Source organism: Ambystoma mexicanum, chromosome 1p (assembly GCF_040938575.1).
Source record: "Ambystoma mexicanum isolate Mex_15411 chromosome 1p, UKY_AmexF1_1, whole genome shotgun sequence".
Taxonomy (NCBI): domain Eukaryota; kingdom Metazoa; phylum Chordata; class Amphibia; order Caudata; family Ambystomatidae; genus Ambystoma; species Ambystoma mexicanum.
In genome coordinates, this window is record NC_090921.1 from 941,842,040 (window position 1) to 941,866,121 (window position 24,082).

General features: G+C 46.0%; 1 protein-coding gene across 4 annotated transcripts in view; it reads left to right on the forward strand.

Annotated features, from left to right (window-relative positions):
* Window positions 1–24,082, forward strand: part of CMTM3 (CKLF like MARVEL transmembrane domain containing 3) — a 180,211-nt gene that overhangs the window by 49,835 nt on the left and 106,294 nt on the right. For all 4 annotated transcript variants that reach the window (XR_011304953.1, XM_069653131.1, XM_069653141.1 and 1 more), the window contains exon 2: window positions 9,158–9,313. Coding sequence is in view for 3 of the 4 variants with exons in the window: in XM_069653131.1 (XP_069509232.1) it covers window positions 9,158–9,313 (156 nt within the window). In the remaining variant the exon portion in view is untranslated. The remainder of the gene's footprint in view (window positions 1–9,157; window positions 9,314–24,082) is intronic.

Genomic DNA, 24,082 nt, shown 5'->3' on the forward strand with positions numbered 1-24,082 from the left:
ACAAGTTTGTCTTGGCACACCTGGAACAAGATTTAGCACAACTTTGCATGTAAGAGGCTGATGGTCACTATACTCTGATGTGTGATGTTTTAACTGCAAAATCAGTTATGTGATCAAAGAGACACCTGGAGACAAATATATAATCAATAATAGCAGTTTGGTTTCTACTCTGCCAAGTCGCATGAGGTGGTGAATCAGCCACACTGGTGCCATTTAGCATAATTAGATTCCAGGCTTTCGCAAACTTGATCCATAATTCAGCCCGTTCCAATTTTTTAACAGAGTTCCCTTGCAATAAGTGTAAATTCAAGTCTCCTGCCAAGATGATATATGTAATACCATGGACCAATATAATATTTTCAAGAGCAGATGCGAGATTTTTGAAAAACAAAGCAACTGCGATACCCATAGGGTTCCAATACACATTAACACATGCAATCTTGCAAGAGTGAGCATAGATGATAGAACATTGAATGAATGGGTTTATCGCAGGTAGTGAAGTGAGGTGTAAGTTTGCTCGTGTGTTTATAGCAGTGAGTAATCCAGACATAGGTCTACCTTTGGCTGCTCGTATGGCCGGCTCAAGATGTATTTCAAAGTTATTCCAGCTTGGAGGAATAGTGAGCCAGGTTTCCTGTCGAAGGATAATGTCAAAGTCACACAGTATACTCTTGGGGTTATTAATCAAGTGACTGTGGCCTCGTGTGTTCCAACTGATTATGGATAAGCACACTTGCTCCTTAATTGGGTCTAGTTATACTCTTGTGATCTTGGTATGTTCTTGTGGGTTCTCCCTTCGGTCTTCGTTATTATAGATTGAGATATGATGTTGTGGTTTTTGCGGTGTTTTAAGGCAAGATTTCAGGGGGTATTTTACATCGTCATCTTGTGAAAGCATAAAGCCCAGGTCAAACAAAACTTCCCGCACAGCCCATATCACATTATGTACGATCAAAGAGGTCGTCCACACAAGTACCACACCAAGGTCATTCTTGTTTTGAAATTCAATTTGGTCAATGTCTTGCGATTGGATGTCTCTGAGTGTTATGTCAGAGAACAAGTTAAGAACACTCTGACGATTCATAGTGTATTGATGGTCCTGATGACACGCTAGAAGCAAGGCATGTCTTGTCTCAATTTTACCTTGTGCCTTTTTTGGTGTCAAATTCTTGTGCTTTTCCAATGCACCGACAAATGGCCCGAGGGCTTTATCTGAATCAGCCTGTGTTGTCGCAGTTTTTTTTTTTATTATAATCATTTTTTTTTTGTGGCGAGATGTTCTGCGATTTCGAGTTTAACATCCACAGGCGTGCAATAGACTCTTTTATTTCATCGAGATCTTTTTGTCTGTCATTACTATTATTTGCTGGATCTTGTGCCAAATTATGTGCACTCAGGAGTTCTGAGTCAGCAAAAGACACTCGTTTGAGAGTAGTCTTTTTAGATTCTATGCTCTGCGTTTCCGTTAACGGTATCATGGTGTTAGCAAAAGTGCTTTTAGCAGGTCCATTGACTATGATAGGGAACCTAGGAGGTTCAAATCTTCGACTCTCTAAATAACGGTCAATCTCTCGTCTCAAGTTTTGCCTTGATAAATGCGTGTCGTCAGGCATTTCACTCTTGCTATTTGCTGTTGATGTGATGGAATTTGAATATCAGTTTCACCAGTATCTTGCGGTATTAAGAGTTGAGGAGATTGATGACCTTCAGCGTGTTTTATCAACTCATCAAGAGGCGGGTGATCTATGATCGCTCGGGGTGACTGGCAGCACTCCAAATATTTAATTTTTCTCAGCTTAGTTAGGGCATCATACTTTTTTGCTATGATCCCTGAAGCCACCTGACTTCTAGCATTAGCACGTGATAGATTATTAATAAATTGTTTCATTGACGACGATACTACCATCTTTGCCGTTTTAACATTTTTTGATTATTTTTTTTTTTGAGGTGCCAATTTTTTGGGCTTAGGTTTTATTCCTGCTGTGTTGTTAGTGGCTCTGACATCAAAGACAGAGTATATAGATTTCTCAGATACAGTCAATCCCTTTGCTTTTTGTACTGGAGTTATCTGAGGAAGAACCTGAGCCGGATCATGAGTCTTAACCGGTATAGAGTTATCTGTGATAATACCATCTACAAACGGTAGATGAGTATACATTTTGGTAGGTCGCATAACAGGTGGGTCTTGGTATGTATTTCCAATCTCGGCGCTAGTTTCTACATTCTGATTGAGTCTTTATTTGTTTGTGTGTACGCGTCTATGGAGCCTAAAGTTTTACTTACTTTTTCTGGTTGTTTTTTACTCAGAAAAATGGTAATTTCTTTTTTTGGAACTCAAGATCCTGATTGCATTTTTCAATGGAGTCATTTCGAAAACATGACAGTTCGAAACTAAGTTTGAGTATCTCAGAGTTAAGCAATTCAAATTTTTCTGTAAGACTTCTAAGTGTACCATCAGTGGATTCAAATAACTTGGCAGGTGACATAAGTGCTATGTTCATGACCTCCAAGGTTAAATTGGCGGGTTTAGAGATGTCAATCAAGTTAGGAGATGAAGCCTGTTGACCATCTTGAACCCTGCGGGGAGTTGGAGGGATACATGAAATGTCAACTGCGGTACTGCCATTGGATCGCTGAAACAGATCGGGGGATTGTGAGAGATTCGACCTTTCTAAGCTGGCTGAAAAGGAAGAATTAGTCGAATCCAGATCAACTATGGCCTCTTCCCCATTTTCGTCTACAGGGATGCCTGTGTGCGGCGCTCCAGACAGTGCATTTCTCAACAGCATACTATCAGACATGGACGCGGACAGTTTTTCATTATCAGTCATTAGAGAAAGATTAAATACAGCCTGGGCGGCAGAATCAACTGTTTGTGCATTACATTGAGTTTGACCAGCGTCAATGGTGGAGGTTATCAAAGGTTCTTTACACAAAGGGATGCATGCCGATTCAGCATTTCTTAAAGTTCCAAAACCATATTTTCGTATGTCCACATTGTTCCCCTTTAGATCCTTTTTTTTTTTATTCAGCATTTTGGATTTATGTCGAGAGTTTCGCTGAAGTGGCGTTGAACACATAGTGGTCGCAACAAAGTCTGTGGTGAAGTCTTCGCGGACAGGATGGGATTCGGACATAATTCTTTGCCTTGTATTATCCGGCATGCCCGTTGTCAGCCGGTAAAGACCGTTGGGACGTGTGGACATGGTTTCAGGCAGAGCCCAATGAGCGGCAGCAGCAGCGTGGGTTAACAATTACTTAATGCTTGACTTACAAGGAAGAGTAATATAGAAAAATAAACACCCACCCCTAACAAGGAACCTTGTATGATTGTGTGCCGCGGTCCCGCGGAGCCCCAGATGCCGCGGCAAATCGGGACTCCACGGGACTCGCTTGGGTGCGCGTGCGCGACCTCCTTCTTTTATCTGCCCGTCTCCAGAAGGCTACCAGATGGCCTAGATAAATATAAATAAACACAGTATAAGCTCAACTATTGAGACCAAGTACATTAGAAAGTATGCTTTCTGCCGGTTAGAGATCACCTGCTGGTAAATGTAGTGATAGATACAATAGTCCACAAAAGTCCGTAGCAGCAGGAGCAGAGTAACGCGGCAAAGCGGGACTCCACGGGACTCGCTTGGGTGCGCGTGTGCGGTGCGCGCGACCTCCTTCTTTTATCTGCCCGCCTCCAGAAGGCTACCAGATTGCCTGATGGTAAATGTAGTGATAGATACAATAGTCCACAAAAGTCCGTAGCAGCAGGAGCAGAGTAACGCGGCAAAGCAGGACTCCACGGGACACGCTTGGGTGCGCGCGACCTCCTTCTTTTATCTGCCCTCCCCCAGAAGGATACCAGATGGCCTAGATAAATATAAATGAACACAGTATAAGCTCAACTATTGAGACCAAGTTCATTAGAAAGTATGCTTTCTGCGGGTTAGAGATCACCTGCTGGTAAATGTAGTGATAGATACAATAGCTCACAAAAGTCCGTAGCAGCAGGAGCAGAGTAACGCGGCAAAGCGGGACTCCACGGGACTCGCTTGGGTGCGCATTAGAGTATTAGAGTATTTTTAATACAATGTGGCCATTTGTGGGCTATTTTCTGCAGCAATAACCCCCCCCCTGTTCTTAACGTACACAGGTGAGCAGGATGATCCAGCCCTGGGCAAATAGTCAGCAAGTGGCCTGCCTGTCCTCACAAACACACAAAGCATGTTTGTTTTCAGGTAGTGAGTCACGTGGCAGGAGAAGTGTCACCCAGTCCCACCACCAACACGCCCACCACGCGAATTTAAGGCACAGCTTGTGAACACGCCATCCACTGCAGTACCTGCATCGCTGACGGCTTCAAGCGATGGATTAACGTGTTTTACTCCCTTTACTCTAAAATGTTTGTGCTACTTTTGACAGGTCCTCCCAAGGCTGCTTTGTTAATGTTTTTTTGCCCCCAGCCAACTACCATGACCAACCCACCTCTACTCTCTCTAATCCCACCCGCCCTCTCAAACCTCACCCACTCACCCTACCCCTTCCCTCTATACCTTCACCCGCCCAATCCCCACTCTCTCTAACCCCACCCACCCTAACCCCACCATTTCTACCAAAAATCAACCACCCTACCCTCACCCTCTCTATGCCTACCTACCCAACCCCCACACTCTCTACCCCAATCCACCCACACACACCCTGCTCCCTCTACCCCCACCGCCCCACTCTCTACCCAACCCACTTACCCCATTCTCTCTACCCACACCCACCCTACTCCCACCCTACTCCCACTCTACCCCCACTCACCCTACTCCCACCACACACCGTACTGCCACTCTATCCCACCCACACACCGTACTGCCTCTCTACCCCACTCAACATACCCCCACCCTACCCACACTCTTTGCCCAACCACCCTACCCTCGCTCTGTCTACCCCACCAACCATACCCCAACCTCTCTAACCCCAACCTCTCTAACCCCACCCTCTCTAACTGAACCCTCTCTAACTCAACCCTCTCTGCCCCCACCCGCTCTACGTCCACCCACCACGCTCTCTATCCCCACTTGCTCTACTTCCACCAACTTACACTCACTCTCTCTCTCCCCCACCCAACCCTCACTCTCTTCTCCACCCACCACAATCCCACTTTCTCTACCCCCACCCCACTCTCTATACCCCACTCACCCATCCACCACTAGCTCTACCCCATCCTACCCCACATGCTCTACTCCCATCTACCCACCCTACCACCATTCCCTCTACCCCAACCCTCACTCTCTACTCACCCACCCTACCCCACTATCTCTCTGCCACCCAACCCCCACTCTTCTACCCCCTCATCCCACCCTACCACCACTCCCTCAACTCCCACTCCCTGTACCCCACCCACCCACACCCCACTCTCTCTACCCCCACCCTACCTCCACTCCCTCTAGCCCCTCTCAACCACCCTAACTGTACTCTATCCACCCCCTCCCACCCTAAACTCACTCTCTACAATAACTCCACTCTCTCTACTCCCACTTACCCTACCTCAACTCTCGACCCAGACCCACTCACCCTACTCCCACTCTCTACCCAGACCAACCAATCCTCACCCTCCACCCACTCTCTACCCCCATGCACCCACCCTCCACTCTATCTACCCATACCCACCCACCATACCCCCACTCTACCCAGATCCACCACACCTTTCCCACTCTCTACCCCACCCACCTACTCTACCTCCGCTCTGTACCCCCGCCCACCATACCTCCACTCGCTTTACCCCCACACACCCTACCCCCTCTCTACCCAGACCCATACTACCCCCTTCTATCCATCCTAACTGCACTCTATCCACCCCCTCCCACCCTAACTCCACTCTCTACAATAACTCCACTCTCTACCCCCACTTACCATAACCACACTCTTTACCCAGACCCACCCACACTACCCACACTCTCTACCCAGACCCACCAACCCTCCCCATTCTCTCTACCCTCCCACCCTCCCCCCACTCTCTCTGCCCCCATGCACCCACCCTCCAAACCCACCCGCACAACCTCCTCTCTACCCAGACCAATCAATCCTCGCCCACCCACTCTTCCCCCCACTCTCTACCCCCACACCCTCCCCCACTCTCTCTACCCCATGCACCCACCCTCCACTCTCTACCCATGGCCACCCACCATACCCCCACTCTATCCAGATCCACCACATCTTCACCACTCTCTACCCCATCCACCTACTCTACCTCTGCTCTGTACCCCCACCCACCATACCACCACTCACTCTACCCCCACATACCCTACCCCCTCTCTACCCAGGCCCACCCACCCTAACCCTTCTCTCTACCTAGACCCAGCCACCTGTCCCATTCTCTACCCCACCGACCCACCATACCCCACTCTACCCCCACCCCTCTTCCCACTCTCTCTAACCCACCAACTCTACCTCCACTCGCTCCACAACCTCCTCTCTCCACACCCACCCACCCAACCTCCTCTCCCTACACAACGACCCACCCTACCACCACTCTCACTACCCCCACCCACCCTACCCCCACTCTCACTACCCCACCATACCTCCACTCTCTACACCCATCCAACCTCCACTCTCTCCACCCACCAACCCTACCTCCATTCTCTCTACCCCCACCCACTCTGCATCCACTCTCTACCCCAGCCATCCCTCCACTCACTGCCCACACCCACCCTACCTCCACTTTCTACCCTCACCCACTGTACCTCCATTCTACCCCACCCTACCCCATCTACCCACCCTACCACCACTCCCTCTACCCCACCCACCCCCACTCTACTCGCCCACCCCCACAATCTCTACCGCCACCCAATCCCCACTCTTCTACCCCCACATTCCACCCTACCACCACTCTCTTTGCCCCAACCCCCCACTCCCTCTACCCGCACACCTGACCTCCACTCTTTCCCCACCCATCATACCTCCACTCCCTCTACACCTTCCCGTCCACCCTAACTGCACTCTATCCACCCCCTCCCACCCTAACTCCACTCTATAATAACTCCACTCTCTACCCCCACTCTCTACCCAGACCCACCAACCCTCCCACCCATCCTCCCCCAATTCCTCTACCCCACCCACCCTCCGTCTCTCCCCCATGCACCCACCCTCCACACCCACCCACACAACCTCCACTCTCTCAACAACCATCCACCCACCATACTCTACTCTCTACTCCCACCCTACCTCCACTCTACCCCCACACACCGTACCGCACCCTCTCTATCCAGACCCACCCACCCCACCCCTAGCTCTCTACCCAGACCCACCAATCCTCCCCAACTATCTTGCCACCCACCCCACTCTCTCTACCCCCATGCACCCACCCTCCACGCTCTCTACCCATACCCACTCTACCCAGATCCACCAAACCTTCCCCACTATCTACCCCCACCTACTCTACCTCCACTCTCTCTACCGCCTCCCACCATAACTCCACTCTCTCTACACCCACCCTACCCCCACTCTCTGTATCCAGAACCATACACCCTTACCCTTTCTCTCTACCCAGACCCACCCATCCTCCCCCACTCTCTCTCCCCACCCACCCTCCCCCTCTACCCAACTCTCCCTCCCTCTCTACCCCACCCTCCCTCTCTACCCCACCCTCCCTCTCTACACAACCCACCCTCCCCCCACTCTCTCTAACCCCATGCACCCACCCTCCACACCCACCCACACAACCTCCACTCTCTCAACAACCACCCACCCACCATACCCCACTCTGTACTCCCATCCACCCTACCTCCACTCTCTACCCCACACACCCTACCCTTCTCTCTCTACCCAGACCCACCAACCCTACCCCCACTCTCGCTATCGAGACCCACCCACCCCCACTCTCTACCCAACCCGTCCCCCCCACTCTCTCTACCCCCATGCACCCACCCTCCACACCCACCCACACAACCTTCACTCTCTCAACAACCACCCACCATACTCCACTCTCTACTCCCACCCTACCTCTACTCTCTACCCCACACACCCTATCCCCTCTCTCTCTAGCCAGACCCACCCACCCTAGCCCTCACCCTCTACCCAGACCCACCAATCCTCCCTCTCTCTCCACCCACCCTCACCACTCTCTCTATGCACCTATCCTCCACACCCTCTACCCATACCCACCCATCATACCCCCACTCTACCCAGATCCACTAAACCTTCCCCACTCTCTATACCCCCATCCACCTACTCTACCTCCACTCTCTCTACTGCCGCCCATCATACCTCCACTCTCTCTACACCCACCCTACCCCCACTCTCTCCCAACCCATCCTCCCCATTCTCTCTACCCAACCCACCCTCCACCTACTCTCTCTACCCCCATGCACCCACCCTCCATTCCCACCCACACAGCCTCCACTCTCTCCATGACCACCCACACACCATACTCAACTCTCTACTCCCACCCACCCTACTTCCACTCTACCCCCACACACCCTACCCCCACTTTCTCTATGCAGACCCACCCACCTTCCCCCCACTCTCTCTACCTCCATGCACCCAACCTCCACTGCCTCCACACCCACCCACACAACCTCCACTCTCTCCAACGAAATCCCACCCTACCGCCACTATATCTACATGCACCCACACTACCCCCACACTCTACCCCCATCCACCCTGCCCCATTCTCTCCAACCCGATCCACATATCCTCCACTCTCTAGTCCATACCTTCACTCTCTCTAACCCTAGCTGCCCACCCTACCGCCACTCTCTCGACCACCACCCACCCTTCCTCCACTCTCTCAAACCCCACCCACCAACTCCCTCTACAAAGCACCCACCCCACCCCCATTATTTACCCCCTCTCATCCTTCCTCTCACACTCATGTTTTATTTCTTACCCTTTCACTTGCAACCTTTTTTGGTCATATTTCCTCTTGCTCATCATCAATAGCACCCTCTCCCAGTCGTTTCCTCTCTTGCTCTATTCTCCTTCCTTCTCATTCACTTGCACACCCGTGCCCCTTATTGCATCCTCCTTTGAAACTTTGCACCCTCCTCCTTACACCCTGGTGTCTATAAATGCAAAGTACAGCAGTAAACGCCAAAACTATTGTCTTTGCCAATGCTTGTTTGATTGTGGTTTGATTATGCACACAAGATCTTTGAATAATTCAAATTTCTACTTACAGGTGCTGTCACTCATCACTTTTATTTGTTACGTCGCATCCTCAGCTGTGGCGTTCATGACGGTTCCCCTGCTAGAGTTTCTCCTGGCGGTTTTCTACTTCTATGCATACTCTTCAAAACTTAATGAGAAATTCAAAGGGATTCACTGGCCTGTCTCGGTAAGTGTAACTTGAAACTTCATGCATGTCTTAAAAATGCATACTTTAGATCATGGGTGGTTTATGACTTTTAAAATGCAGAATCAGACGTATAGTCATCACAGAATAGATCAAGTCAGCATCTTTCAAAAAGCACACGTCTGCCATAGGAATGCCACATTTTCTTTGCCTGTAAAATGCCTCCAGTCTATATAACGTCTTCAGTAAAAAGGACAGTAGCTTCCCATAAGCTTTCCATAAGAGTAGAACTCTAACTGCTGCCACTGCCTGGTATATATTATATTAGTACCCAGCTGGGGGATGAGGGGGGGTGGCAGCCTCTCAGCCAATGAGGAGGCTTTGGAACAGGAGAATTACCAGATGGTAATCTCCCCCCCCCCCTCTCCGAGCCGCCTCACTACTTGAGGCTGCCATCTTCCCCCGTCGGGCAATGAGGTAAGTGCAAAACCACCCTCCCACAGATTTCTCTTCCCTCCCCACCTTCCCTCCACTTACCTGGTTTTTCTGCTCCTCTTCAGGAGTGGATGTTGGAGTTGTGTTACTTGCAACTTGGGGGGCCATTTTGTTTGCTTGATGCAAGTGATTCCCGAGATATTGGGAGAAGGCGAATATGATAGAACTCATAACGCTATTTGGAGGAGGAAAAAGGATGCCATCAAGCTTTGAAATGAACTCCCCCATGACCTTAGAGAATCTAATAATCTTCTCGACTTCAGAAAGGCTAGAGCTAGGGAGTGGGCAAGGAGACAGCATGTGAAGTTGGGGATTGGGTTTATCTGGGGAAGACTGGGAATTTCATGGCAAACACGCAAGACGTGCTAAAAAAAAACATGCGTCGTAGGAAGCGATGAGTGATCGGGCGTAATGGAAGAGGGCTGGGGAAGGAAAAAGCAAATGAGTGGAGTGAGGGGACCTGGGAAAAAGAAGGGGGACACATGTTGAGTGGCTGTGAGGACGTGGAAGGCCTTTTAATTCCAATTTTTCTTTTTTCAGTTCTCGTTTGAATCAGCAAAACCGCCACTCTATTGGAGGAATTTCTGTCATTGGAAATGATTACTGTGAAATTATTGCAGGAATAATGAGTTTTTAAAAATAATTGTTTAATATCTGCAACACCTTAATCTATTGGGCAGGGGGCAATGGGTGTTTGGAAATAAAGTAATGGTGTGACATGGCCAGTGGCCATGGTTAGTGGGCCCAAAAGAAAGCCATTGGGCAACATGCACAGAGGCCACAGCTAAAGGCCATAGCTAGTGAGACCTCAAACGTTGCAACTTGTACACAGGTCACCGCTGTAGGCCATGCATAGTGGGCCTGAAAGAAAACTATTTCACAGCAACATAGCAACAAAACTGTTGAAATGTAAGGAAACATTTTTTACTTTGAAAACAGTTAAGGTGAACCATACATAGCAACAGAACCTTTCAAATTCAGGGAAAAACCTTAGTGTCGTTAAGGTGAAAATGTAATGTAACGAAACCCTTGAAATTAGGCAAAGCCATCTTAACGAATCCCCTCCTGTTGCGCAGTGTGGTTGGTCAGAAGAAGCATGCGTAAGACATTTCAAGTGTACATTTATTAAAGAAAAGGATAATGCCTACCTCTCCCTATTTTGATGGGGTGTTCCCTACCTAATAAACTAGCTACGGTGCTAGTCAGTTGTCAGTGAATTTCTCAACAGGATCTGTCCACCGTGAAGGCATCACGGAGAAGGACAGAGACAACAGATTCAGAATTCAAAACAAATAGTTTTACTAACTTAAATGTCAGGATGGAAAAAAGCCTAACTTGCCCTTTGCTAAGGTGGGATTTCTCAACGCAAATAAAACAAAGGAAACTCTGAGTCAAATAGTTCAACTGAAGACTCTGTCTGCGTCCAAAACCTAAACTTGCCCTCACAACTGATCTATACAATGTGAAGGGATGTCAGCAACTAAAAGGAATGGTGTCCAACGCAAAGTTCTGAGCTTCTTATAGCTCGCAGCTTCGTTTCAGCTCCCTTCCCCAAGTATGAAACAGTTTTAGCAAATGTCTCAGTTATCTCTCTTGAACTTAGAATAATGTAGTGTTCACCAGTGCTCGGGGTTCCTTTCCCCAAGTTCCAAGTAACACAACTCCAAGTATCAATGAATCTTGAGACTTCGTTCAAGTCAATAAAGGATTCAACTCTTAGGGTTCCCTTCCCCAAGACTTAAGTTCAGCAACACCAAAATTGTCTTTTGTCTCTTTAAAGGTCTTTGCCACTCGTGAGCTTTCTCTTTATGGTTGATGGATCGGTTATAAATTGTGATTATACTCAAAAGCAACTTCAAAGTCTTAATTAGTTCTGCTTCAAAGTTAATTCTCTGTAATATGCAGTTTTTGGATTCACTTGGAATTTTAAATTTAACATAGAGTTCAACACTTAATAGTCTTACTTGTTTGTAATGTTTTGTTTGACTTCTGAATTTCATATGTAATAGATTTTGCACTTTGGCGAAGATTTCCCTTCGTTCGGTATTCAAGAAATAAATTGTACCTCTTAAGGTTTCATTCAGTATATGGTTCACTGGACATGGGTTGCATTTAGAACAAGCTTTCCCTTTTGACCTGTGATGTAGGTTTGGTGTTCAACAGGCTACACTCAAAACACATTTGCTATTCATCCCGTTGTGTAATACTTATTGAATAATGTTTATTAAGCGTGAGTTGCACTCAACAACACACTTGCTGTTCAGCCCGCGGTATAATACTACTTTGTTCACATCAGAACTAAATGTCCAATGCTCTGAGACTTTCGAGAATGTGTTTTCTCTCACACGCGACCACTCTGATGCAATATATTTCTTTAGGAAAGTTCTAACACTTGCATACCAGGTTTCTCCTTTGCTAGAAACTCACTGGTTATTAAGGAACTCCCAGCAGTGCGGATCACTCGGCCCTCTGCTTTCTACATCAGGGTTCCAATTCCTGCCCCTTAGGCACTTGTGTCTCATTGTCTGAAAACATCCATGAAAAGAGCCAGCCCCTCCGCACGGCTATCTTCCCAGCACTTGATCTGCTCCACTGGGCTTCAGCTCTCATGCCGCGCTTCCATAGGTCGTCTCCCTTGGCAGACCTCAGCGTCTCAGCGTGCCTCTTCGCCACGGTTCCCTATTGCATCTATTGGCCTCTCTGGTGATGCTGCTTCAACTCTGCTTCTGCTTCCCCTTTTTTCACACCTTGCATTGTGCTCCTTTTATACACCTGCAGCCCTTTGACAGGCTGCAGGTGAAAATGATCAATTAGCCCCGACTGACCACAATTAAAGGGACACGCCTGCCCCTTACAACTCTCAGCAGGAATCTATCTCGTACCAGTACCAGAGTGGTAAAAGAGCATATTCTTCATTGCTCTTAGTTGCTTTTTCTTCTTCCCAGTACTGTCAATTGTCATGTGTGAGGGAATATGAGGAACTGGCTTATAACAGTCCAGAAAGACTGGGCAAGGATCGGATTGATCATCAATGCAGAAAGGGGATACCATGTCTCGGCCAAGGGCACCCGACTCTCAATCCCCATAGACCCTCTACCCAGGTGATCCTCCCTCGCTTCTACGGCCCCAGGGTCGCGATCCAATAGCAATGGCCTTTCCCTGGCCATCTGCACAGAAGATACAAGGGGCTTAGGTGTGAGAATACCCTCAAGTTTCTCACGCCACTGTCCAAACTATCCCTTACTAACCCTACAACTATCTTAACAACTAAAGGCAGGAGGATGACGACTCCCTTCTCCTGGAGTTTTGCTTCTTGCAAACTTCTGTTTAATGGCTGATTTTCAAATAGTCTCTTGCAATCTCTGTGATCAGTTCATGCAGTTCTCTCAGCACTTCATTAGGCTTCTGGGTCTTCTTGACCCAAGACTGATATCTTCTTCCTTGTCAAGGATGTCACTTTGTTTATTACTCCTTTCTTTAGTTCTACTGCAAATAATTATTTTTTCCTCTTCCGAGGGTAATGTTCTCCAACCTTTCTGAGTCTCTCTCTTAAGATTCACTTTCCTTATATGTAGTTCACAACCTTTATTCTCTGTATTATAGCAGTCTTTTAACATATATATCCATTCATCCTTCTTCTCAGGCTTTTCTTTTACAGTTTCACTCTCTACCTTAATGGCACCTTCTTTATTTTGACAGTGATGCGTTTGGGTACTCCTATAATGATGAGCGTCCACATTTCTCTCTTTTAGTGTTATACCCTCAGTATCTTCACTGGGACAAGTAGGAATAGCCCCATAATATGATTCTCATTCCTTCTCTTGCTTTCACTGTTATCTTCTTGTTATCTTGACCCGGACAATTATGAATAGTCCCATCATGATTCTCCATCTCCCTCCTGGGTCTCCCGTTTTCCCTGTTACCTGACACTCTCAGGGATAATGTCAGCTGGGTTTTTCTTCGTTCAGGTTTGGCTCTCTCCTTCCACCATCTGACTTTCTTTCTTCTTTCACTATCTCATATTGCAGCACTTCCTTCAGGTGTTTGCCTTCCGGTATCCCAGGTTTCCGAATGTTACGCTGTTCCAAGTGAGTATTGCCTTCGGCATAGTTGCAAGGACAGAAGGTCCACCACGTAATCTTCGTGGTCATGCCACCATTTGCTGTTTCTCGCTCTCTGTAGTGTGATGAATCAGTGTTGATTCCCCCAGCAAACCTGGCCTGGGACCCTTCTCATTTTTCCAGGGAAAGGCAGGTGCTGCCTGACCCTGGGGGTGGTGTTCTGCAGGAGGATCACATGGGGGGGCAAGCAGGCCAGGAGGAATGCGAAAACCTGCTAAATTGCTTCCCCTAAGACCATACCATTCCAATGGCCTACTGTAAAATTGAAACTGTGAAAGGAAAAGGTGATTTAAACATTGGGGACTTCAAGTCCCACAGCGCCCAAAGTGCTGGGACAAAGAAGATGAATGTAGAGGGACTAGACTGCAAGTTGCAGTCTAGTAGTACTAATGACCCACACCTGAGTGGGACTGCGAGGTATAAAAGAACCCCTCAGGTGCAGGCCATGAGGAGAAGTAGTGGGAGGTGGAGTGATTGCAGTAGCTCCATGTTGCAGTTGTAGCAGAAGTTAAAGGAAAGCCAGATGCTGTGGTGTGCAGATCGGACGCTTTCCCCCCTCAAAGACTGTGAATGCAGAGGTTGCGCGACAGGAAGCGTTAAGTTGAAAAGCTTCCCCTATTGTAAGTTGGGCTCTGGTGGCAGACGAACAACAGAGTGTCCCGGTAGCGAGGCATGCTCCTTTCCCGACCAGCGTGGGAAGCGAAGGGAAGCAGTCTGCCGGGCTGATCAAAATAGAGGACCGGGAGGCAGAGGAGTGAGCGTATCTGTATGCGAGTCCCAGTGAGTGCACTAGCATCGTGTAAACCTGGAACGCACCGTGATCACCCGCAGGACAGATCTAATTGTTTTGCATACCAAACTGTTATAAAGGAATTGAAGTGGCAAAATAATAATTTTGAATGCCGAACTGATACAAAAAAGCTAAAGTGGCAGAATAAGAACTTTAAGACTAGACAAGAAAGGTATCATTATACTTATAAAGGTCAAAGTAATTGCCAAAGCCAAGAGAGGGCAATATTACAAGTCGATAATAAGAACTATTATTGCCAATGCCAAAAGAGAGCAATATCAAAGCAAGCTAATAAGAGCCAACATTGTCAAAGCCAAAAGAGGGCAATTAAGAAGCAAGTTGAATGTAAAACCCATTGCCAGAGTGAAAAAGAAGCAATTTTTGGAACTGACCTAAACAATCATTGTCTAAACCAAAGAAGAGCAAGTGTGTGAGAAACTCATTATCAACACTTGGCTAATCTAAGAGTGGGAAAACAAGAGTGGCAGAAGAGCTGCTCTCCTGACGGAAAGTATTCAGGACAGGAGCATAACCTGCATTGCATGTGGCAATCGCAAGTGTGAAACAAATAGCACCAATGTGTTTCACGTCTTCTCAGAAGAAGTAGTCAAAACTGATGTTGTGGAATGTCAAAAGACTTTGCTAAGTTGTTTGAAGTCAACTTTACCACAGAAGTGCTTGTACTAGTGTTAGGAGTTTTTCATTGAGTCCTGGCAGGCGAGTGCACAAGGAAGAAGTCATTGAAGTACTGTGTTGTGGTTAAAGACTGCGAAGAAGTAGTGGCAAGACCATAAAAGTATATTGTGAACTGTTGTGGAATCATCCTGACAAAAGCATTTTTGTGGATACAGACAAACTGTTGAAGTATTGTTTTCTAAGAAGTTATGTTGAACTCCTTGCCACAAGTGGAGAGATAGACTTATTCAATATTTTGAACCGATGGTCAATGTCCTAGTAAGAGACTTTCTTGTAGCGAGAGGAACGTTATAATTAGAACTTTGTAAGACGGAACTATCGCATTTTGAACTGTTGATTGAACCTGTTTGAATCTGGGGAAGGGGATCTCACCCAGGTTAAAAGGAGAAACAATTATCAAGTTTATTTGAACATAACTGTTATTTCTGTTCTATTTGAATTGCCATACATTACCTTGTTATGTTTGTTGCATGTATAAGTGCGAGGGACAGATTCCTTTTCCTTTAGAGTGTATCCTTTAGTTTAATTTAGGCAGGGAAATCCTTGTTAGGGTAGGGATAGTGAGGTGTTTGCCATTTTATTAATTCAAAAGGGTTTGACATTTTATGAAAAACCTCTATCAAGTTGTCTGCCTCTCATTTCTGACCCCTCACACCTGCTTACACCACGCCACACGTCCAGCTCTCGGGTTTCAGCTTGGCAGCTGATTCATATCTTGTGGACTTCTCGGGCATCCCAGTTTTCGCCCCTTTCTGGTACGAGGTAGGCGTGGGACTTCCCGGCACACCTCTGTGTTTCTCTCTTCCAGCCTCCTGCGGCCTCTCGTATTCTCTCTCGGGTATTACATCACAGTGGACCTTCTCTGGCGCACCTCTGTATGTATGTGTGTGTCTCTCTCTCGCTACCTCCTGCAGCCTCTCATATCCTTCACTCATCCTCGTCTCAGTTAAATGTAGTTTTACAGTTAAAGGGATATTCACAGTTTCTTGTTTACAATAACACATGCCTGTTCCTTCTTCATATAAGACCTTGAAGGGTATGCTTGAAAAGGTAATGTTGGGAGGATCTTTAGGGAGTTCCTCGCAGGAATGGAAGTCCTTGTCCCCACAGGGGGAGTCTCTCCCCGTGAAGTCCCGCTTGCCTCGAACCCTAGGAAGGGTGTTGCAGAGCAGGCTCACCTCCCTAGCCTCACAGTGTGTGGGGGGTTACCCTTTGGGGAGAAGTAACAGATTCCTGCAATTTGTCACAGTAGTGTATGAGCACAATGATCTCATCAGAGATTACACGTCACAAATTACATGTACATCACTGATGGCATCAATGATGACATCAGACATGAGATCACTCATTATGTGTGTTAAAATATGTTTGAGTCACTCTCTTGGTACATATGTTATTTCTGTATACTTAACAATAAGAACATGACATAGAACAATCGATGGGTACACATGTATGATATGAGTACTTGCAGAGCATTCATTTGTAGCATTTATTAAAGGATGAAATTAAAAATGTAAAAATTGAATATTTTAGAAATACCTTTGGGGATGCTAAATTGAAGTCCACTTATGCTGTATACCTGTTAGGCGGAAACCTGTGCAGTTCCCTCTGGGACCAATGCAAAAGATTTAGGACTACAGGCGTTGGTGGTGAACCCACTTGGTAGCAGTCTGTACCACACAGATTCACGTGGTAGCTGTGGCTGAGCAGTCAGACTTCTCTCAAGAAAAGTAGAGCAGTACGTGGAGTATACAAAATAGGGCAATTCTTCACAGCAAGACAAGCAAACACACTACAAGGTTTAGTGTAAAGATATTAAGGTATTTATTTATAACAAAATGTCTATGAAAAACACTAATGCAAATCACGGCAAACAAATCAAACACAATTACTCTACGGAGTAGATGATCAATCCCCCTAGCAATATCGACAACTCTAGGTTCTACTGGTACCACTTATTTTCAGACAGAGGTGTATACCTCAACCCAGATGACACTCGAATATTAGTTAGGACGGGAGAGAAAAAGATAGGCAGGTTACGAAATCAACACAGTTTGATCCTATCGGATAAAATGCAAGGCAGGAAGGCAAGAATCACAATAGATCGTAAAGTTCAGAGGCCAGGCCCACTCGGAGAGAGGCAAGGCGCGATGTCCCAAAAAGTCTCTAGTGGAGATGCATTCAAGTCTGTATTGCAAATTGTTATCGGTAGATTGAACCAGTTCAGAACAACGAATGAGAAAAGCTTGGAGGCGACCCAACGGAACGGAGAGGATTAAGACACCTCACTCGAACCGATCGAAAGGGAAGCCAGGCGGACACGGTGCCTTGTTGTGGAGGGCAGCTCCGGTGGGGGCAGTTGTTCCTGGTGGTGGATGCACGTTGGTTCTTTGCCAAGAGTAGAGATGATCTCGTCGTCGAAGAAAATGAAGTCCGGTGCACCACCAGGGAAGAGACCAGCCGCGGAGTGCTCCGTCACAAGGCACCACCTTTTGGTCGCGGTTCAGGGGTAGTGGCTATCCGGTTGCCGAGGTGCTTCTGCACGGGCAATTCGACCACCGCGTCCTGAGGCAAATAAAAAGCAAAGGGGACTGGTTGTTCCCACCAGTCAAGGGAAGAGACTCTCCGGCAGGGAGATCTCCTCTGTCGTCGGGAAGTGGTGAGTCGGTTCCGCAGGGCTCCACCGGAGGTGTCGTCGTGCAGGTCGGCTCAGCGTTACCCTCGTCGGATTCTTAGGTCCTGTGGCGACTTCTGAAGATCCAGTCCCAAAAGCCCTGCTTTTATGCAGAATACCCCCATTCATTCAGCCTAGCTGTCAATCAACACATGCTAAGTGGTGAGCGGGAAGGCTCACCACCTGGGCCAATCACTCCAGAGTGCGACCGGAGTTGGCAAGGCAACTCGGTCCAGGGTGCCTAAACCCCCTCCCACACCCCTGTGGTAACCCAGACAGAATGGCACCACTTTGGAGGGTCTCTGTACAGAGCCCGCCAAAAGTGGAACAAAGGGCTCGACCTTTGGTTTAGGAGTCACCGAGACGAACACAGACGCCATTTTACAAACCGAGTTCTGGCAGAAAATACCACTCGATTAAACTTATTTAAGATAAGTAGATCGATGCTACGTCAGAGATTAATGAGAAAAGGTATCAATCTCCAACAATGGGACGAATCCCATAGGGTTATGTTCGGGGACGAACATAACAAGTAGTTTCCACTGCCACCAGCCAAAACTCGACGAGGGGGGACGGGACAGTGCCCCCTCGAGTAACAGATCCAGGAGTAATCGAATTACCCCTACTAGTATGTCCACAATAAGATGGTTTGTACTAGTTCTGTTAGTAAATTTAGGTCTAGTAAAGCCAATGGTGACTTTACATGCCCGGGGAGACAGTAGTCAGTCCCTGGGTATGGAGTCTATGGTGGGGGACCCGCTAGGGCGCCCCCGTGTTACGGCACGTAGGGTGCGGTGTAACACACATAGAAAAACATATGAGACCCTATGGAGTAAAAGACCCCATAGCCCATCGAACACATTGACATTTCAAAAGGAATTACACACATACATGTCCAAGAGTGGGAGAAAAGAGTCTCACTCTTGGCAGGATGGAAAAAAAACAAACTCCAGAAATCCAGCCAAGCTGCTGGGGGACTCACTAGGTTAGGAAATTCAGCCTAAACAGAGAATTCTCCCTAACAATACCATTTCTTATTAGGTAGTCCCTCATCTTCTTTGATTTGTACTGGACACCATTATCCGTCAACACCTTCTCTGGATAGCCTTCCCTCATAAACACTTCTTCCATGAATATGATCACATCCTTTGTCGTTATGGAACTTGTTACATTTTACTTTCACCCATTTGAACAAGATGTCTATCAATAGAATACAGTACTTGTCCACAGCTTTACTACAAATGGGTCCAACAATGCCCATGCCTACAATCTCCCAAGGCATTTGGGGAAAGTCATTTCCATCATGCCCACCAGCAGCACAGCGTCCCTCTATACAGTAGACGGGCTCTCTCTGTGTTAACTCGTCACACCACATTCTAGAGCCTTCATATTCTGAACCTTCCCTATTGCATGTCATCAACACTTGCACACTTGCTCATTTCACACATGATGTAATTAGTGATGTCATCAGTGATATCATCTCTGGTGTCATAATTGTGGTCATATGTTGCTCAACAGGCAGTGAGTAGTTAAGGCGGGTGTGCCAGAATTGTCTGCTGAATTTCAAGGTTTTTTTAGTTACATTTTAGCCCAAACTTCTCTTTGGCTACCTTGTTTTACTGAATATAAATATACATGTCGTTTTATAGATCTTCTCTCTGAAGCATATCCTCCTATATAGCCACTTTGTAAATGCACAATAAAACTCCGGGACCTTTCTAAAACCCTAGATAAGGTCTCAGGCTCTCCACTCTACATCCTCGACCCTTTAGATTTTCTATGGGTTCACTGCCTTATTTTGGATAACACACGCCCTGCCTTCCTTCCTATCATGCCTGACAACTGTTACCCTGATACTAGCAAGACTACAAGCAGTATTCTCTTCATGGGCTCTACATTTTTCTTTTTTTCTGGGGATGCTCTGGAGTTCTTTTTTTTTTTATATATCTGCCTGGGCCAGTCAGTAGAGAGGTTCACAAAATAGGTAGGTTTATTATTCCAAGGAAAGGTCTTTGTGTTGGCACGACCATGCAAGCAAAAGTCACTAATGGTCTTGTGCCTCTATCCTATACCATTTATGAATAGAGACTTTGAGGAAGGCTGGATAGTTCTGGGGGATGCTTTCATTTATAGTACTGGCTTAGTCAGCGAGTATTCAGTAAGCCTCAGATTAGCATAAAGCGTTTGAGCCCTGTGCTTGCCAAGTGTTACCTCTGTTGCCATTGTCGGCTTCAAATGCCATCTGCACACAGTAGATAGATCTAGGAGACCTAAGCACAATTCTGTTGCTTACTTTAAGGTTATCTCTACACTTTTCTTCAAACCAAAACCTGAATAAATTCTAGCACACACATCCCGATCACAATTTCCTAATACCCTACCTCCACTGGTGTCCTTTTCAAAGGTGATGGTCAGTGGCTACATAGTCATGATTTATATAACATGTAACACAAACCAATGAGATACTCTAAAGATGGTGTTACAGATGCAGAACAAAAACTCCTTGCCATAAGTGAGGTGACAACTATTTGAATAGCGAAGAAGGGTTTTGGCATCTATTTTTGGCTAACTTCCAGCTATCCAGTTCATACACTATTCACAAATGAAAAACTAGCCTTTCCTTCATAAACTTCTTAGCTCACTTGTCAAGTTATGTCTTGAACGTTAATCCCTAACTCTATTCATCACTCGAGTAAAATGTACTGATTAAATGTACCCCCTTTTCTGCAGAGAAACAGATGAAGGCATTTTTGATTGCTGGGGAACTGCCCCAAGGAACACAATAATTAAGTATCATGAACAAACTGTGGTCATCTCTCGCTGATGATGGAGAATCCATTATGCATTTGCTCAAGATGGATTCCGTCTCTCTAGGGAAATAACAGATAAACTGCTGCACACCAAGCCTATGACAACATGTAAATGGCTCTGCACCACACATTGACTGAGCTAAAATAATAATTCTTTAAAACACTAAATTCCTTATTAATTCTGAAGAACAGGAAACTCCATGATCTACAAGGAATGACACAACATACCTTTTAGGGAGAGCGAAGTTTCACTGAACTCTGTGAAACAGTGGTCCACATGTTGGACAGAACAATACTAAAAGAACCCAGTGGACGAGCCCACCACCCATAAACTATACATTATCAATCTCATACTGGTGCAAATGTACACATGCTGAGCAATTCTTACCCTCCAAAGGACTGACATTCTGCCCCAGCCATGAACTAGACAGAATTCGACTGTATAGCGAAATTGAAGACTATTTGCAATGCTCACGCCTCAAAGAAATGTCCATGGTCAGAACAAAGGTGTTTCTCAGAATAATCTGCCACAAAGAAATGGCCAAACTGGACCCCTCCTTATAGCTATAGCATTAAACATGAAACGTACATCGACTATGTTAAAAAGCATACATTGTCTTCTATTCTCAACGAACAACATATAACTAAACCTAATCTGAACTAACAAACAAGGAAATAATATAAAGCCAGAAGACTGGGTGTGGGGGAGGGTCGGTAATGGTGATGGATACTCAAAAATAATAAGAGGAGGTCTTAACTTCTTGAAACAGATTATCACCTGAAGTCATTGCCAAGCAGGATTGAGGAACACCTCCAATATGTAATACCAAACAAAACAACTACTGGATATGCTATTTGCTCTGAGAGACCCACAAACTGGACCATCTGGGCTGCCCGATCATCTCTGGGGTCTCTACATTAACAAAAGCCATATGTGGATAAATAGAGCCCATTCTAAAAACTGGGATGGTGGACACAAAAATATCTTCTTTTTACAGGACACAACTCCCTTCCAAATGAAGATTTGCAGGGTAGAATGCACTCTTGGTCACGTTGTGCGTCACTAACTTTAACATTTCAGATGAAGATGGGGAGCGTAGCATTCCAATGATTTTTACAAACTGAGATCAGCAAGATAGACCCACTAATCTGGGCCATCACAGATCTCGTGTGGTTCATACTCAAACTCACAATATTTTTTTTAATGTAAGATGCTTCCTAATTGCCTACAAATTACTGCAGCGACCATGGGCAAAACAAATTGCTTCACTATGCAAACATGTGAATCGCAGACCTGGAACAGAAATTCTTAAAACACCAATCCCAGAAACCACTCGCATACCTGTGATACGGCGATTACATCTTTTGTATTTGGCCAGAAGGTGAATATTTTCAAACTATTGCACCACCACATTAAGTTTACCAAAGAATACTCCAAGAAGAGCATACACTTACAAGATACCACTATTTATGTTGGAAGGAACAGCCACCAAGAAACAGCTGCATGTAAGAAACCCACAGATAGGAAAACATACTACCACTGGACAAGTTTCTATTCAAGCAATGTAAAAATATGTTACCTGCATCCAGGCCACCAGATATCCACGTATATGTTCCAACTGGACGCCAAGGGACAATCAAGAGACACTTAGCTGGACAGATTAACAGGAAATGTGAACATGCAAATACAGAGACAACAGAGGTAGTAAAACTTCACAATTACAGACCAAATACCCTTGGGGGTCACTCATCATCGAGCACTAACACACTGAATAGAACTGTTAAGGGCCTACAACAAATGTTCAGCAGAGATGATGAGCTGAGGGACATTTTCAAGAAAACTCCCTAAATTGCAAACTAGCAAATTAAATATATAGCACAGTTCCTGACCAGAAGCACATTTCTACAATAAGGCCTGGAACATACCTGTGCAATGTTCAGAGATGCAAAACATCTACACCAAAACTGCCAAAACATTCTCCCATAGCCTAAACAGTGCAGCTATAATGGACATTCATCTGCAAATCATCAATGTTTTATACCTTATCCAATGCAAGAAATGTGTGTAGGAAAAGTATGTAGGTAAGACTTTTCAGGCACTATGTGGACAAAATTACATTAGATAGCTACACCATCACAGACCACAAAACAGAAATGCCAGTGGGCCACCAATTGACATACGACGGACACACAATGCAGGCCCTGTCAGTGATCGTATTGAAAGGTGAACTCATATCTACCACACACAGAAGAACGTGGGTGCTAAAGTACTTGCTCAACCTAAAAAAGAGAGGTTTGAACATAGATGTAGGATTTATGACCGCATGGCCAACTTTGAGCCTGGATCTATCAAGACAACCACATTGACAGTGCCAGAAGACAGCATGCCAGTAGCAACAGCTGTCAGCACTATTTTTTAGAGCCTCAAATGGGTGAGGACACAAACCCCAAAAATTGAAATCTTGGGTGTCTAAGCTAACTATTAATTGCCCCCCATTTTCGAGTACGAGATGTGCTGAGATAACATTAGACATCATTCAAACATTGGGAACACGTTTGTATTGGTCGCATCATACTCAATCCATCATAAATAAGTAAATGCAATTAACCCATTGAATGGTTCCGACACTGCATAGGTTTTGTAAAAACATATACTTACCTCTAACATTAGCTTGGAAGCCATGGGATCTCGAGAGCTTAATACTCAGCTGAGCACATCGGGTCAAGAGAAAGGATTGTCAGTGTTCTGCAAACCTCTGGTTGGCAGGAGGCCAGGGTCCACAAACATGCTGAGCTTTTCCACCTGAACAGTTCTTGGAAGAGTGCAGGGATCAACAGAACCTCCTGATGAATCCTTTCTCCTATGCTTGGTCCCCAGTTCCGACAACATTAGAATTCAAACACTAGGTTAGGTTTATAAAGGAAAATATGGGATGAAGAGGTAATAACATCCAATCAAACAATTCTTTTAAAATCTTGAAACTGCACAATAACCTGGGGGGCAGGTGGTTACAACATTCTCCTTCTCCAGGCATTCTCTTGGGTGTAGATTCAGGAGTGCATCGCAAACATCATTCACAAATGGGTAAAATCTGGTTCTGGCAAATGCAGCCCTTTGAGGTGCATAGCCACCATGATCATATATGTCAAAGTCTACATTTTGGACTCATTTGTACTAATTTTCTCATTGGATTAATATCTGCCCGTTGGATTCTGTACTGGATT